Below are 18,908 nucleotides of genomic sequence, written 5' to 3'. Positions count from 1 at the left end.
GTGTAATCACGGTTTCAACGTTTCCTTAGCATATCACATTACACAAATCATGGAGTCCTCTTTTGTTTTACATTTCTTATTGCATTTGTCTCACTTCTAAGCAATTTCCTCCCCGTTCCCATTCATCTTCCATTATTTCTGCCAAATTGCTTTCAAGGCTACTAATTGTATGAATAATATTCTCTTCCTCAAACTCTGCTATTAACTAGCATTAGCTGTGTGGCTTTGGACACAGTTTCCCTATCTCTAAAAACAAGGAGGTTGCACTGAATAACCTGTAGGGCCTCTTCTTGTGTTCAAGTTCTAATCTTCCGACTCTTTCACACAAGGTGTATGATTTTGGAAACACTACATAAACCGGAGTGTTAATTTTCTTGATTCTGCTATGATGGATTCAATTAGTTCATGCTTCCCAAAGTGTGTCTCTTAGAAAATTGTTCTCGGGAATGCCAACACCCACAAAGGATTCTTTGCACAAGAACGTTCGGGAAAGCTAGTTGTTTTTTTTTTTTTTTAAGTGATTATTTATTTATTTTGAGAGAGACATAGAAAGTCAACAGAGGAGGGGCAGAGAGAGAAGGGAGACAGACCCTGATGCAGGTTCAAGCCCACGAACCATGAGATCATGACCTAAGCCGAAATCAAAAGTCAGATGCTCACCTGACTGAGCCACCCAGGAGCCCCCGGGAAAGCTAGATTAAATACAGTCAAGTACAGTTTTAAACTGGAGGCAGTGACAGCCTTTAATACATTAATGTACACTGGGTGACTCCTAAGAAAAAGGCAGAAAAACGAAGTAATCCCCAAACATATGGGGCCGCAGAACCCCTTCTCAGCATTTTAGATAATTGATATTCCATGGGATATCATTTTTTAGAAAGGCTGGGTTCGCTTATTTTAAAAGTCCCTTTTGCCTTGAGAGTTTGTTTTCAAATGTGGTTATAGACACTATTCTGAGCATTTTGTATAGTATTCATCAACAGGACACAGAGTTGGCTTACCTGTTGCTGTTGTTGCCATAACTGTTGTAACATAGCCTATACTATGTTTAGACAGAGTTGAAATAAGGTAGAGCTTAGCTACCTTACCAATAAACTATCTTGTCTGTATGCAGCTAATACTTATAACTGGTCTTTTCAAATAGATCTCCTCAATTTTAATTTTTGAAAATTTATGAATAGAGTTAGCTTATCTGAAGACCTAGGAAAAATACCTTCTGAACTTTTACTAAGGTGGGAAAAAGGGACCCAAAGACACAACAGAAACTCAAAGCTCTGGAAATCATCTCTGGGATAGGCAACACAGGTGAGTTCTCCAAGTTAGAATGATTATCTTTCACTTCAATGGTATATTAGCGCTCATTTAATTCAACCTTTTACCTGACCCATTTCACTGACAGTTAATCTTTTTTTAATGTTTATTTATTTATTTTGAGAGAGACAGAGAGAGTGTGAGTGGGGAAGGGGCAGAGAGTGAGGGAGAGAGAATCCCAAGCAGGCTCCTCACTGCCAGGGCAGAGTCCGATGCGGGGCTCAATCTCACAAGCCATGAGATCATGACCTGAACTGAAATCAGGAGTCAGATGCTTAATCGACAGAGCCACCCAGGTGCCCCTCACTGATGGTTAATCTTATCAGAGCCTCCGCCTGATTACCTTCAGGAGAAGGGAACCCACTATTTTATAAAACAGATTATTCCATTTTAGTCTGGCTCCACTTTTTAGAAGATCCTCTCCTATATTAAATGAAAATCTGACTATTAAATGTTCTTGTTCTAAGTGCCCTTGTAAATTATCTAGTAAAGGGATTTTCAAGGCATTGTTCATGGCAACACTTAAGATGTTTCTCAAATGCTTTGAGTTGAATTTCATAAGTAATTAAATAAATATCACATCTTCCCAGAAAAGTGATTATAAACTCCATCATATGAAACTCAGTGAGATTGAGTAGCTTCCCTAAATTCACCAAGATAGCAAAGTATAGAGTCAGAATGTACCCCGGTCTCTCTGTTTCAAAAACCAAAATCCTTAGGGCTCCTGGGTGGCTCAGTGGATTAAGCGTCCAACTCTTGCTTTCAGCTCAGGTCATGATCTCACAGTTCATGAGACTGAGGCCCAAGCTGGGCTGTGCGCTGACAGTGGGGAGCCTGTTCGGAATTCTCTCTCTCCTTCTCTCTTTGCTCCTCCCCCACTCACACTTTCTCTGTCGCTCTCAAAATAAATAAACTTAAAAAAAAAAAAAGATTCTTGGGGCGCCTGGGTGGCGCAGTCGGTTGGGCGTCCGACTTCAGCCAGGTCACAATCTCGCGGTCCGTGAGTTCGAGCCCCGCGTCAGGCTCTGGGCTGATGGCTCAGAGCCTGGAGCCTGTTTCCGATTCTGTGTCTCCCTCTCTCTCTGCCCCTCCCCCGTTCATGCTCTGTCTCTCTCTGTCCCAAAAATAAATAAACGTTGAAAAAAAAAAATTAAAAAAAAAAAAAAAGATTCTCTCTCTCTCTCCCTCCCCCTCTGCCCCTCTCCCCTGCGCACATGCTCTTTCTCTCTCTAAAAAAAACAAAAACAAAATTATTTTCTCCATAGCATGTCACTTCTCTAGTATGTCCAGATACATAAAAGTGAACAGTAGAGTGTATTTGTAGAATCTGAATGCTATGGTGAAAATAGGAAAGTAGTGAAAAGAGTTTCATTCCAACCAGGTTAATACGTCCTTAGGCATTTTGCTATTACTCTGGACTTCAGTGTTCCCTTCTTCAAAACAAGGATTACTACATTTTCTACAAGCTCTGTTCCAGTTCTAGAAATTTCTATGATTATAAGGAAACATATTCATTAATGAATGGCATTACTATTGAGGATTTAAGTAAACAATAAGAAAAAAAAAAAACCCTCAAACCTGCCTCCCTCAGAAAGGAATGAATAAAAGTTAACAAAACAAACAGTTTAGAATCACATGCTTGACTTTTACTTTCTTTAATTTTTTTTTTCTACACTAGTTACATTCAGACCAGGATAGAGGAGATGGATCACTTAAATATATCCTTTCAGGAGATGGAGCAGGAGATCTCTTCATTATCAATGAAAACACAGGAGACATACAGGCCACCAAGAGGCTGGACAGGGAAGAAAAACCTGTTTACATCCTTCGAGCTCAAGCTATAAACAGAAGGACAGGGAGACCCGTGGAGCCCGAATCTGAATTCATCATCAAGATCCATGACATCAACGACAATGAACCAATATTTACCAAGGATGTTTACACGGCCACTGTTCCCGAAATGTCTGATGTTGGTGAGTGAGATGTGATTTCAACCACATGATGTCTCTCCTCTAGTACGTCAACTGAATAAAGAATCCTAGGAGTGAAATTTACTGAGGTGAATGAATGTAGATGCTAAATTCTAAAACTATCATATTTCAAACAATCCCTTTATGTTTCCAAATATTACTCTAGTCTCATTTTATTATAAGAAAACAGTATTTCCTCTAATGATGAAGGGATGAAAAAATGTCAGGCAAGAACAGGAGGAAGAAAGAGATATCATCTCATCTACTTCCTGCCTCCCCAGGTGCCCACCCTGGTCCTCAGGCTGAGAGACAGCAGCCCTCTCCACCTCTCTTAGCACATATTGGTACTTGGCTTGAGGTTAGGATCTCTCCAGTGTGAAACAAAAGCCTGAGTTTACATTCCAGACTGGAGAGTATGACAGTTGCTTTAAGTAAATATGTGTTTGGGAAAGAGACTCAAAGAAAATTTAAAAAAAAAAATCCATAATTATGCAGGGGTTGTTTAGGGGATGTATCCTTTACTAAGTGATGGAAATTAAGAGATTTTCATGACATTAATATGATGAATTAATATTTTGTGCACAATTCTACTACCAATTTTAAAGTTAATATGTATGCTTCTAATTTGCTTAAATTGGGAGGTCAACACAATTTAAATTTTAAAAAATCCTACTGACATCACTCTTAGCCGTATTAAAATACTTAATGGGAAACAGTGACAAATTTTAAGCTACCTGAATAAAGGGTTATTTTTATTTTCATTCGGTGTCAAATTCAAAAGGGCTAAATTACTTAATAATAACTCTTCTATAATTCTATGAGTCAGATATCAGAGGCATTTTAGGTCACAGTTCCAAGACTTAGAAAAACCTAATCCATGGAAATGATTGTAAACCATCTAAATCTTTCTCATCAAGAAGCTGCTCGTCTCATTACTTAAAACCACTTTGTTTCATCAGAAAAATCACAAACCATCAGCCAAGCAAAAGAGAGGGATTAAAACTTTTTTAAGAGGAAGATTTGTTAGGAAAAAAATATTTTTCCTCTATGTGGTAAAAGTAAGGAACAATTAATAAGCAATAGTCTCAACATCAGCACCACCCAGCAAAACAGTTTCCAGAAAACAAAATTTGATGTGCAAGGTGTCACCCCCACAACTAGAGAGGGTGCCATTCACTTTTGAACTATGTTAGAATTAACTATGTATTATAAATATCTGGGGGCAGCTGGACGTAACATGTCTTAAGAAAGGGAAGTCTCTTTCTAATTTGCACACAGGTACAGTTATATTCATATTAACCATTATCATAAATGAACACGTCATTATTATCATATAAAAAGGCATCTTAATCCTACATTACAAAGTGGGATAGCAGCATGGTGGTATAAATGGGCTTTGGGTGTCAAACAGACCTGAATTTGAAACTCTACTAATAAGCAGCATCTTGATGTCTCTGATCCTTCAGTTTCATATCTACAAAAAATAAATAATAAATGTCAACAGCTAAGGATTACCATGAGGATGAAATGAGAAAACAAGGGCAGAGCTCCCAGTACAATATCTGACAACTAACAGGTGCTCAAAACATCTAGATAATCATATTATAAAAGCATTCAAATTTTATATTGATGTCAAGTAAGAATGTGGGTGTTAGTTAACTACTATTAGCTCTTGCTCCGAGGTCATATAATGCTTTGTCCCCACCTTCATTCCCAAATTACAAGGATGGGTGTTCGATCTCATGCACCAACATGTTACATCCAGAGCATCCACCACAGTACAATATATTCGTTCAACAAACGGGATTGGTTAGATATTACAAAAGCAATGTAAAACTTCTAATACTCCCTGAATGTAACTTCCCTGTCCTTCCCATGGACAGGAGAACTCCAACAGTATGCTTACTGTTTATCTGATATGAATATCAAAAGTCAGCCATAAGATGATCTTCATCAGAGTAAGGTCTTACCCTTTTTTGGAAGTCACAGATCTCTTTGAGAATCCAATAAAATCTATGGATCTTCTCTTCAGTGAAATAAACATGTAAGCATACACATAAAAATCTGTGTGGAATTTCACGGGGGTCAGGAATATTTTGAAGGTTATTCGGTGACTGCAGTCCTTAAAACAAGAATGCTGATCTAAAACATCATTGCCTTCTCTGTGCATGTAATTATAATAATTTTTTTTGGAGTTACAGGTTCCAGATGTGAATTTTCTAGTATTCTAATAATTCTTTAATCCAACACTACCTCTTTTAACTTTCAAGATCTTTCAAACTCTTAGAATTATCAGATAGATTTATCATTTAGGATGCTTTTATTGAACAGAAAACCCAACTCAAATTAGTTTAAACAAATAAAAGTATTTAGTGACTTAAGTCATACTTAGGTCAAAAATAAAATGGGCTTTTGAGATGGTTTGATTTGGGTTCAATTATTTCTCTGAAATTTTCTGTCATATTCAGCGTTGTCCTCAGGCTGGCATCTCTGAGGTCACAAAATAGCTGCTGCATTGACAGGCCCTACATCAGCACATTACAGTCCAGGAGAAAGAGCACTCATGACACAGAATTCCCAAGAAAATCTCAAGTGCCCTCATGATTGGACAACCCCGAAACTAATCACTGTAGTTTTAAAGCAATGCAAGATGCTGATTGACTTAGGTCTGGATAACTTCAAAGAATGACTATAGCAAGATTCCAATCAAATCTCATCTTTGGACATTAGTTGAAATTGGTTCCACCCAAGGTCATGGTTATCCTATGCTTCTCTTTAACCTAACCCTTACAACATTTATAAATGTTGATCACACTCTTTCAGAATGAGAAGCCAAAGGCTTTTAAAGAAATTTTTAATGTTTATTTATATTGGAGAGAGAGAGAAAGAAACTGAGTGCAAGCAGAGGAGGGGCAGAGAGAGAGGGAGACAGAACCTGAAGCAGACTCCAAGCTGTCAGCACAGAGCCTGATGTGGGGATTTGAACTCACCAGCTGTGAGATCCTGACCTGAACCAGTCGGACGCCTAACCCACTGAACCACCCAGGCGTCCCGATAAATCCAAGGCTTTTTAACCCTAGTATCATCCTGAAATTCTCAACTCCTTTGTCAAGATACTTTTGTACAGAAGTAAGATCACGCTTTCTCTATCTGTGTGTGCATCAAGGATCCACATGGGTCCTTGATTTATTTTCAATTCATGTTTCTGTCATTACAGGCACATTTGTTGTCCAAGTCACCGCAACTGATGCTGATGATCCAACTTATGGCAACAGTGCTAAAGTTGTGTATAGTATCCTACAGGGGCAGCCCTATTTTTCAGTTGAATCAGAAACAGGTAAGAATTCCTTTTTGATCTTCTTTTTACAATCCATAATTTTAATTGATTTAATAAAAACAATTTATTAAAAAAACAATCAGTGTAATTGAATATTCTTAGATTCATCTGCCAAATTTTACCAGCAATATGTTTGTAAACATGATATCCAGATCATTTTAATTCAGAAATCTGACAATGGATGTTTCATCCATTTTACTTATATAGGGTAAATTCAGAAAACTTATACAATGTTAGTTTTTTCTTCCAGTTTGGAGTGAACCTAAAAACAAATACCTCCTGATAGCCATTAGGGCTATTTACGAATATTCCAGTTCTTCTTTTACTAGTTCTTTGGCATCACTCTACCCTGCTCTAAAGGTAGATATAGCCATGAGATTTGTTTGGGCCGGTATATGTGGCAATGATTCAAGTCACTTCCAAGCCGAACTTTTGGACCTGGTGCACAATCCACATTCCTTTCCTCCTGCCACAGTGATCATGGATGGAAACAAATGTTGGCCTTGGTCTCCAGCCTGGATGTCTGTTACTATCAGTAGAGCTTCTTGCTGGCCTCCTCAGAGCATGAGCAAAAAATTAATGTTAGCTGTGTTAAGCCAGTAAGATTTTATTATGACATTGTCTAGCTCGTGCTGATAGCATCCTAATAAACAAAGTGGATTCCTTAATGGAATTCTTTTTTTAACACCTCATTTTTCTGCATTTTATCCACAAAGTAGCATACTATCTTCTGATGAATTGTTTCTTAGGAAATATTGTCTGTGCTGTACGGTAAATTCTACACATATTTTTGCTATCATAATAGGAGTTGAATTCCTTTTCTACATTTCCCAAGCATCCATTATTGTTAGTAGAAATCAAAACTTTTCTAGGTTACCACATCCAGTTGGAAATTGATGTGTTAAGAGGTGCAACGAACTTGGAAAGAATCCCAAGGAGAAAGAAAGTGTTGAGTTGAAAAACAATGAGGGTAAAAAATTAGAAATATTCAACGTAAAGGACAAAGGCTAAGGTGATCTCCTCTATTTAAATAGAGAAGTCCTGTTATTGGAGAACAGACACAGCTGCACTTTCACTGAAGCCAGGACTATAGGAATAAAACTGACCTGTTGTCTGAGGTGTTCGTGTTAAAAATAAAAGAAAAAAAGATATTTTCAGCTTCATTAGTTGTTAAGCACTGGAATGTGCTACGAGAGAAGGCTATAAAGCCTTTAAAGCCTTGAAAGCCTTTAAAGCCTATAAAGATTTTTGAAAGAATGTTGTTAATTTAAGCATAAAGCCTACACAGAGATTAGGCAAACTTTTAGAAGTTCTTTCAACTACTTATTTTATAACTACTGAACAACAGAGATAAAATTAACCTAACATAAGAATGAATGTTGGTCGCTGCTGGGACCAGTTGAACTAATGCTCACATCAGCTTTAGGAAAACTTAAGTTCTCTAGGATCATACAGGATGATAATTATGGGAGAACTGAGCTGTGTTTTCTTCAGACCATAGTTTGTGGCTTAGAAAATCCTCTGAACGTTCATTATGGGAGGTATATTTGATGAGCAATTAGCTGATTCAGTAAAGTAAAGCTCAAGAGTCAGTTCAAGGAAATGATTTCCTTAGCAATTTCCTCATAGTACACTTAAATGTCTTTTATCAAGCAGCTATGGTAGTGTAACACTGTACCACATGCCAAGTTATATTTTGCTATGTTATCTTATAACACATGATATTTATACTACCTACAATCTATACTATTACAGATATGACTTGTACTTATTCTTGTATCATAGGTGTTTTTAAAATATATCTATCTCCCCTATGTGGTTATAATTTCCTTCAGGATAAAGGCTATCTATAATCATCTTTATGTCACCTATTACATCCGTATAGTGTTTGAGTATTGTGGATGACATCTACGTTTGCATAAATAAATGATTTGATAAAGTATTTTTAATACATCCCTTTCCACTTCTGAATTTCGCATCCATAGGTATCATCAAGACAGCTTTGCTCAACATGGATCGAGAAAACAGAGAGCAGTACCAAGTGGTGATTCAAGCCAAGGATATGGGTGGCCAGATGGGGGGATTATCTGGGACCACCACGGTGAACATCACGCTAACTGATGTCAACGACAACCCTCCCCGGTTTCCCCAGAGTAGGAACATTTGATTGAATGAATTTCTTCAGTGCACTTTTATAAAACTCTAACTTTAAGAATGATATTTATTTTCCATTGTTATTAATTATCAATATTAATGAACTTATGAATAACCATACTTTTAGTAGTTGAATGATTTATAATATGGTGATAGTTGTAAAGGTAACACGATTGTTTTATTTTTCCTTATTAAAAAGACTACCACAGACATAAATTTGCTTGCGCAGAACATATGTATACAAGAATGCTCCTATTTGTAAGAAAAAAAATTGACTTTATGTTTTGTGAATTTAATCAGTCATTTAATCTCTTTTAAATCCCCACAAAGCTTTATAAGGGAGGATTTATCATTTAACTGTTTCTAAAAATACAACTGGGGAAATAACCATGTACTTAATCCATTTGTAATCATAAATAGTTTTCTATATTATGGTTAATTGAGATACCAAAAAAATCATCACTATAATCATTAACTCTCATGGCTAGATAGGAAAAAAAGAAGGAAAAACAACATTCTTAAATGCCTACTTTGTATCAAGCAATATACTAGAGCCCTTCATACAGAGCTCTTGAAAGAGGGTACTGGTTTTAATGTAATTTTTCTTCCAAGAACAAAATTCTTTTCTGACCACGATCTAAGAAAACTACCTAAATCCTGTCTTCCAGGAGAAAATAGCTGCCCACCATTAAAAAGAAAGCCCACCTTACCCAATCATGGCATATCTTTCCCAATGCTGGTCACCTCACATGGGCTTCTTTTATAATAGAGATACACATGGATCAACCAGAACTGTTACATTTTCTTTAATTTTTTTCAAGTATTTACTCATAGCTAAATGCAAAAAAAAAAAAAAAAACTAATTTCTGATGTAACGGGTAGAAGATAGGTTTTACTGGCCCTAAATTTTTTTCCCACAGACGCCTGAAATGACAATATCAGAATTAGCAATACTTCGCCCCAAAACCTCCTTTTCAATATGGGAATTCCCCGGGGAAGGATAACAAAAGGATTCGTCAGCACTTAAATACCACAGGGACACTACCTCACTTTGCTTTCTCCGTGGATAGCTTGGGATCATTACTGAATACTATACCAAAGCACAGGAGAGAAGAATAACTCTAGAGGAAAAACTTGGCTTGTTTATCATTTTGCCAAGGATGAGCCCAACACTTAATGGGCTATGATTGAATATGACTGAATGACTATATTTTAGTGATATTTAGTGATATTTAGTCATAGTCTGTTTTTTTCCAAAATAATTTGCACAGATGGTTGGCAAAATGTAATGAGTGAGAGTAAAATGAGTTTTGTTCTGACACTTTTTTGTCGTTATTGTCCTAAGTACATGCTAGTCTGGCGGATCTAAATTGAAAGCCACATGCAGTCTCCTTAAACTAATTTTGCAACATGAGGACATCGGAAAAGTGTACATTTATGAAATATAGGTTTTAAATCAACAACACAAATACAAGAATGGGAGAAACCTACGCATAGAAAAAGTACTGTAATGAAATTTAAAAGAAAGATTACTTAAAGAAACAATTAGGAGCTTTCTCTCTCAATGTGTCCATCTGTATCCCTAACCGCAGCCAGACCAGCTCCATGTATGGGTGAGAGTGTCTACTTGGATACATTCTCCAGATCGCTGTCATTTATTTTCACCTTCAGTTATTATTAGCAAAGACACAAAGAACCCTTTTAAGAAATACCTCATAATTGGCTTAAAGTCATAGTTCAGGTTAAATTCTTTTCCGTTCTTTCTGCTAGATTAGTTAACAGGGGCTTGAAACCTTCTGCACCCTTCTCTAGCAGCTTAGTCTTTCTCACCATCATACCATGAACCTGGAGACCTATTTACAGGACAAGAAAAGTGTTCTCCATTTGCAAAGAGACGGGTCATGACAGAAGAAATATTCTTACCAATCATGAAAGTAAGGATGTAAGGAGAATAGAGCGCCATTAATTATTGCAAGGAAAGTACAAACCCGCCTGCATCCCTAGTAATGTCTGAAAGAACTGTTAGAAAATGCGGTTTGTCTTTATTGTGATAGAGTATCCTTCATCTGTGTTTGACTTATATCTGTCTGGTGATTAATAGGTACATACCAGTTTAAAACCCCTGAATCTTCTCCACCGGGTACACCAATTGGCAGGATCAAAGCCAGCGACGCTGACATGGGAGAAAACGCCGAAATTGAGTACAGCATTACAGAGGGAGAAGGGCTGGACATGTTCGATGTCGTCACCGACCAAGAAACTCAGGAAGGAGTTATTACTGTCAAAAAGGTAATGCCGTTTGTTAAGTACCATACAAACGAGCACATTCACTTCTCTCTAGTCCTCAAGTGACCGAGACAATTATATCTCACATGAACATTCCTCTAGATTCTTGTTTTACTAATTATTTTTTTTAATGCCAAGTCTAATGGTTGGCTTTTAGAGGTCCTCAATAATCTGATTCATTCATTCATTTCATACTTTTAATAAATTTTTATTAAGAACCTCCTAATAAGTAAATAAATGATAGAAATAAATGGTGTACATTAAAGTACATAAAGTAAATATAGTCAATGAATAATAGACAGTGTTAGGCACTCTTCTAGATGCTGGAGGTGCAATGGTACATTCAACAGAATGGTGTCTGCTCTCACGGAACTGCCAATCTAAGGGAGAAAAGAGACAAGGAAGCAAATAAACAAAACAAATGTGTAACGAAATTCTGATACATGCTTTGAAGGAAAAGAGTAATGCAAGCAGTGATAAAGGTAGCCTGAATTAAAGACAGGATATAAAAAGACCACAGAAATAAATTAAATAACACAAATCTCCCATGAGCTGTTTAGCTACTTTTTGGAACACGATAATAAATTTTTTATATTTCTGAATTCCAATGTTTGTCCTATGTACTTATTCACTATTTACCCCCCCCCCAAATTGTCTAGCATCACAGAGCAGTACACAGAAGTGTGGCAAAAATTTAAAACCAATAAATTGTGTGCTTCAAAGCTAAAAATTGTTATTTTTGGTGAGTTTTTTTAATAACTGCATTTTTACCATGTATGATATAACATTTTCTCTCTCCTTTAGCGTACTTGCTGGTAAAAATAAGCACAGGTAGATGTAAATAACAAGAAAATCCTTTCCTCTTAAGCTTTGAATTACATGTCTTAATACCTGGAAACACAATAAAACATGTTTAAGCGACATCCAGACCAATGTTTTATACTATAATATAATTAGGAAGCCCATTAGTGTGCATTAACCTTTTTAATTTTCTTAGTGCCTTATCAGATTCAAACTGAAATTTTGCCTAGCCGACTAAATCACTTTCACTAATGTCTTGATTAATTGTGTTTCTAGTGAGCCTTGTCATATCATCATCTAAAACTAAAAGTCAGCAATAAGCATTTGGGTTCACTATGTCTCCAGAAGCAGAGATACTTTTTCTAAAGACCTCTGACAACAATGATCATTACTTTTGTTGGCAAGTAATTAGCCCAATGCCCTTATCAGGATATCACTTGGAATATTTTATCAACTCATGCACATGCAAAAAAAAAAAAACATATTAAATCTATTTTATCTGAATGAGGAAGAGGAAGTCATGATGCAAACCTGTGGTTCTCAATTCTGGCTGCACATTAGAATCACTGGGGGAGGTATTTAAAAGTATAGATTCCCACCCCCACCTCAGATATTTTGGTTTAATGATCCAGGGTGGGGTCCAGATACTGGCAAATTTTTTTTTTAAAGTTTTTTTTAATGTTTATTCATTTTTTAGAGACAGAGACAGAGCGTGAGGGGGGTGGAGGGGAAGAGATAGAGGGATACACAGACTCCGAAGCAGGCTCCAGACTCTGAGGTGTCAGCACAGAGCCTGACATGGGGCTCAAACTCACAAACCGCGAGATCATGACCTGAGCTGAAGTTGGAAGCCTAACCGACTGAGCCACCCAGGTGCCCCAATACTAGCAAATTTTAAACACTCATTAAGTATTCAATCAAAGTCAGATTTGCCAATTTGCCCCTAACATGGCTCCCTCTAGTCAAATACAAGAATTTTCTTTACAGGGGGTCCTTTTTTATACAAGACTCCTGCTTCCAGGTTCTCTTCCCTGTCCGTTATACCTTGCACCCTTGCACCCACTTTCAAGGCAATAGTGGGCATGGTTTCAGCCCACAATTTTCATCAGGATGGTGTGGCATCTCATGCCTTTGCCCAATATCACACTGTGTGGTGATGTCTCTAAGCAATATAACCACATTCACTACCCATGATTTGCACTAAAAATGCCTTATGTCTCATCTTTCTGTGTCTTGGCTGCTTTAAATATGTCTCTTCTCCCCACCCACCCCAAGGTCTTGGACTTTGAAAAGAAGAAAGTGTACACCCTCAAAGTGGAAGCCTCCAATCCTCATGTTGAACCCCGCTTTCTCTACCTGGGTCCATTCAAAGATGCAGCTACGGTCAGAATCATGGTGGAAGATGTGGATGAGCCTCCTGTCTTCAGCAAACTGGCCTACATCCTACAAATAAGAGAAGATGCTCAGATAAACACAACCATAGGCTCAGTCACAGCCCAAGATCCTGATGCTGCCAGGAATCCTGTCAAGTAAGCACACTTCTGAGACATGTCTTTTTCATAAACTTCAGTCGATTGCTATTCAAGTATCACCTGCAAGTTAGAAAATTAATGCTTTCTTCCAATTAGATATTTGTATCTTCCTGAAAAACGACTCTAAACAGCATCTTTACTCTCCTTGCTCAACAATTGGTTTAGCAGCAGCATAAGCCTAAAAAAAACCCACAAAATTTGGGGGGGAAACACAAAATGATCTATAGGAGCTTACTGCTTACATGAAAATGGTATAAGGTAATAGAACAGAATGGCCTGGAATTTTTCTTGAAGGTCTTACATTTGTCAAACAGTGGCATGGAGAGAGCATTGTGATTTTTAATAAACAAGACACCGGGCCAATAGTCTGTTTTTCAAGTGTGGAAGAATCTATCCTCTAACACTTAGAGGCAGAATTATGCTCCATTTGGACGCGTAATTTTTTTCATTTTCAGACATGGATAAAAATAAGAATCATTTCATGATATATGTCTGCGAAATCCTGGGGAAATTAATAGAGCTGAGTCCTAATTTATACTATGTAAGCAAGCTCTATTTTCCCTATACATTCCTAATACCTTAGCTGTAAATCATGCTGCAAGAAAACCTCATTGCTCTTTGAAATCACAGATGCTTCAGTATTCTAGAATTTTATCATGAAGGCACTGGAGTCAACAACTTCCAGGCTTTAGTCAGTAGCTTACTTGACTAGATGAGAAAACTGCTAAATCAGAATATCATTGTGTAAATTATCCCCTGTAAAAAAAGAAAAAAAAAAGTAAGTAGACAAGAGGAACTCTTGCCAGTGAGCCCACAGATATATTCTGATCAGGGTACCTGCCTTATGCCAGGCATGTTCTAGGCTTTAGAGATACAACAGAGAAGAACATCAAGTCCTAATCTCACTAAGCTTACATTTTAATTGGGGAAGACAGAAATAGGCAAACAACAAATATGTAATATTTCAAGTGAAATACATTGTAAGCAGTAAAATAAGGCAGAGTATGGAAACAAAGAGTATCTGGGGTACTATTTTAGATAGCATGGTCAGGCTTGCCCTTGATAGGAAATCATTTGAGTAAAGATTTGATTGAAATGAAAGGATGAACCATGGTGAATCTGGGAGGAGAATGTCCAAAGAAGAGGGGGAAATGAGGGTAAGGTCTGATACCAGAGCTTGCTTGGCATGAAGAGGACTAGCAAGGAAGCTTACAAAGCTAGAAGAAAATGATCAAGGTGGGGAGTGGTTGGGAAGGTCTGAGGAAACAGGAGGTTTGGTAGGTGGTAAGTGTGGCAGGTCTTAGGGACATCTGAAGGTATTGGTAAAGACTGAGTTCTATTCTGATTGAGGTAGGAAACCACTGCAAAGCTTTGAATAGGAGTATTACCTAATCTAAACCTAATTTTTAAAGAGGATCACACTGACTGCTGCATGAAAAATATTACTGCAGATAAAAGATTTTGAGGTTCTAAGGCATTTTCTGACTTTTCAACCATGAGCCCTTTGTTCAGATGAAACCTGATAGCAAGTCCCACATCTAAAACACAAAAATGCACTGACTTACTTTCAGGGAATAGTTTTAAATCATTGGGAAAATAGACTCTGTTGTTTTGTCATCCTACTTGAATATCTATAGACTCCTTGAATTGGACTATGGTCAACCCAAAGTAGCCACATGTAAGCTCCATGGATCAAGTGTTCTATATACATTTCATATTATTAATAAGGAAAATGAATGATGGCCTTTGCTTGTATAACACAGATAATTTTAAGTACTTTCACAACTATTCTGTCACTTGGAGTTTGTCCTGTGTAAGGAAAAAAATCTCAGCAAGTCAATGTCAAGACTAATTTAAAAATGTTAATGCTGGAAGTTTATATAAATACGAGCTTTGTTACCTCTTTGATCATTCAACATGTTTTTAATTGAAAGAGATAATGTCTCCTGGGAATTTAGGCTGCATTTTTATGTCTATTTCACTTTTTATAATGAATACCATTTTAACTCACTGCATTATTTTATGTTTTATTAAAGGAAGTAGTAGCTAGCTTGTCAGACTGGGTTGGCTGTCAGCTAATTTTAAAGTTTTCTATGCCAGCCTTTTCTTGGTACATATGGATTTCATATATAGATATAGATTTAAGGATAAAAATACCAATAAGGATAAAGTAAGGATATATTGGTATATAAATGCATATTCCAATAAGTCCTTTTATAGGATAAAATTGATTCTTATATTGGGAAAGTATATCCACACATAGTTTTTGGTTATCCAAGATGTAAATATTGAACAACTAGGTGCTAGACAATGTTAAGTACACAATTAATACTCGAGATCTCCTCCCCCAAACATTGATTTATCATTATGCAGATACAAGTTTTTAATTATTTAATTACATAAAATAATTTTCTTCCAATAACTGTATCAGAAATGCCCCTTGACTTCCATGAAAGGGTATTATAAAATGTCACTCTGAATAGATATTATGAAAAATTTACCTGCAAACATACTTCCTTTCCTGACCTAAAATCTCCCTGACTTGAGAGGATATATTAGAAGACAAATTATTGAATCACAGAATATAATAAATTTGGGGGGGGAGAGCTACCTAGCAAAATAATCTGCTATAATCATGTTAAGATTGATTACCTTGTTCCTTATCTGTTATGACTACAATTAATATGACTGGACAGTAAATATACTAGATATGAATTGAAATTACTTTGGAAAAAAAACAACAAACAAATAAGGGTTCATGTGCAAACATCATTCCTAAATAATGTAGAAATCTGAGGTTTCCTATGACTTTTTAAATCTCCCAATTAAGGGGGAAACTCATATACAGTTTTGGTATTTAAATAGTTACTTTCTCTTTGGTATTTAAATAGTTACTGCCTCCAACTAACAATTCTTCACCCTGTACCCTTTATTTCAAAGACTTGACTGGAAAATATTGCTTGTAAAACTTAAAAGTATAGCAGGAAGAAAACAAATAACAAGAAAAGATTACTGCTGTATATAATTGTAAGAGCTTATAAGGACAATAAGCAGTGCATCTTAAGCTCAATTTTTTCATGAAGGAAAAAACATAGGCAAAAAATGTAGGCAATGATTAAAGTTCTTAAAGAGTCTATGAATACTGAAATTTCCTTTTTGGGAAATTAATTATGTGCTATAAATATTTGTCATTCTCAAATTAAAAATGAAGGCAGGTGATCAAGTTCAATGCTGTTGCCTAAATCCTTAATAAACATTGATTCATGACATAAATTGCAAAAATAAGAGCTGTTTCATCTGTAAGAGATGAACACTTAATAATAAAATATTAGGTTTATATAAACTAAAATTAAAATTCTGAGGTGGCCTGAGATACAGATATAGAGATAGAGATAGAGATATAGAAAGGTATATAGCTTTTTTGAACTTCATTAATTCTCTTTAATATCAGGTTTAAATAGCCTACAATAATCAAATATCTACTTTATTTAGACCCCTAATAGATGACAAAAATATATTTTATTAAGATAATTCACCAGTTCTATATTAAAGCAAAATAATCAATTGAAATAGAAACTACAAGTTAGTAACAAGAGTTTATTTTTCTTGGAGCATTCATAATAATTCTACATGTGTATGAGTAGCTAGGTCATTTACTTAATTGTATTTCTACTGAGCCAACATTCAGAATCTAGCTGAAATGGGCAATTCTTTCCCCTAATGACCTTAATATATAAACTCTCTTCTGAGTTTTCTCTTTAATATCCCATACATAAAACAGAGTACATACATATTTCCCCATATATAGCTATTCCCAAAACTAGTAATAAATTTATAAAGAAGATAACATTTCTCAAAATTTACTAGTCTTCCGTCAATTTCGGTGTTGAGAAAACTCTGTCCTTTAATTTCTAAGATACCTCTTGGTTTTCGTTGAATTCTCTTAACTCCTTAAATAGTTATCAAGTTCCTACTCGGCTCTGGAACTGTTCTGGGCACTGTGAGTCTTCATTCTCCCATCATCTTTTTTTTTTTATGTTTATTTATTTTTGAGAGAGAGAGACAGAGCATGAGTGGGGAAGGGGGAGAGAGGGAGGAAGACACAGAATCCAAAGCAGGCTCCAGGCTCCGAGCTGTCAGCACAGAGCCCGATGCAGGGCTCGAACCCACAAACTGTGAGATCATGACCTGAGCTGAAGTCAGACGTGTAACCGACTGAGCCACCCGAGTGCCCCCTTCCATCATCTTTTAAGTGATTCTGTCCTTAATATTTTTCTCCCTTCACTGGACCTTCTCTTCCTAGACAATTGAACAGGAAATCTAAGTTGTCAATCTAGCTCTTTTGCTTCCCAAACTTTCCTTGGGCATCTCAGCTTCAATACCAAAACTGGAACTTATGATCTTCCCCAAATCCTGTTCTTCTCTTGTACCAGCTGGGACAGCACCAGCCAACCATTCTCCTCAATTCAACCAGCAATCTTTATTAAACATGATTTGGATTAAAATCCACTGGTATATTCACATTGTTCTTAGGACAAATCCCAAATCCTTGCCGTGGCCAGCCCATTCTTCTGCAGTCCAGCCTCTGATTCTCTCTCCAATTTCATCTTTCTCCCTTTCCTACCTCACTAACTGCAGCCACACTAGCCACTTTTTGCTTCTTTCAACATAATGATTTTAAAATAAAATGGATAATAGAAAACTAGACAAATAGCCCTACTTATGTACATGAACACACACATATACATTAAAGTTCTAAGATTCGAGTTAAAATGTATTAATATACAAACTAGATACAAATTACATATAAAAAAAACTTCATTGTTGATTTTCAAACTCATGCAACTTGTCTAATGGGTTTACATTAGGATCTCAGTTGTAAAGAATTAATTTTCCAGAATGTTTTACTTAATATTAAGTTATAGATATTCAGATATGTGCTACAAGGTAGAAAAAATTCATGTAACAGACATTCTTGGAATAGTTTCAGGGTGTGAGAATAACAAATACAACAAGGACCTTTCTAGCATTGTATGGGGACAGATGGTACACTTGTGGTGAGCACAGCATAACATATAGACTTGCCAAATCATTATGTTGTATACCTGAAACTAATGTAACAGTGTGTGTCAACTATCATTCGATAAAAAGAAAAGAAAACCATTCTAAACTCTGCTCTGCATTTTTAGGTATTCTGTTGATCGACACACAGATATGGACAGAATATTCAACATTGATTCTGGAAATGGTTCAATTTTTACGTCGAAACTTCTTGACCGAGAAACATTGCTGTGGCACAACATTACAGTAATAGCAACAGAGATCAGTAAGTCTAACCTCACAGGGCAACTGTCCCCAATTGATGGAGTGAGTGTCCCAGCAAGGGCTGGTGAAGCAACGCTGAAATTAGTCACCATGTACTGATATCCTATTCGATACCTATTGAGGGAAAGAGCCCTGTAATGATTTGTAGTGATGTTTCTTCTAGGCATGTGCTCATTCATTCACAAATGCAGA

At 36.5% G+C, this 18,908-nt stretch overlaps 1 protein-coding gene across 4 annotated transcripts in view; it reads left to right on the top strand.

Annotated features, from left to right (window-relative positions):
• The window catches only part of CDH6 (cadherin 6), a 74,627-nt gene that overhangs the window by 44,405 nt on the left and 11,314 nt on the right, over positions 1-18,908 (top strand). For all 4 annotated transcript variants that reach the window (XM_049648250.1, XM_049648249.1, XM_049648247.1 and 1 more), the window contains 6 exons: positions 2,990-3,284; positions 6,499-6,618; positions 8,604-8,771; positions 10,874-11,061; positions 13,135-13,388; positions 18,581-18,717. In XM_049648250.1, the coding sequence (XP_049504207.1) occupies positions 2,990-3,284; positions 6,499-6,618; positions 8,604-8,771; positions 10,874-11,061; positions 13,135-13,388; positions 18,581-18,717 (1,162 nt within the window). The remainder of the gene's footprint in view (positions 1-2,989; positions 3,285-6,498; positions 6,619-8,603; positions 8,772-10,873; positions 11,062-13,134; positions 13,389-18,580; positions 18,718-18,908) is intronic.

The sequence above is a fragment of the Panthera uncia genome (genome assembly GCF_023721935.1).
Source record: "Panthera uncia isolate 11264 chromosome A1 unlocalized genomic scaffold, Puncia_PCG_1.0 HiC_scaffold_17, whole genome shotgun sequence".
Classification (NCBI taxonomy): Eukaryota; Metazoa; Chordata; class Mammalia; order Carnivora; family Felidae; genus Panthera; species Panthera uncia.
This window is presented reverse-complemented; position numbering and strand designations above follow the sequence as displayed.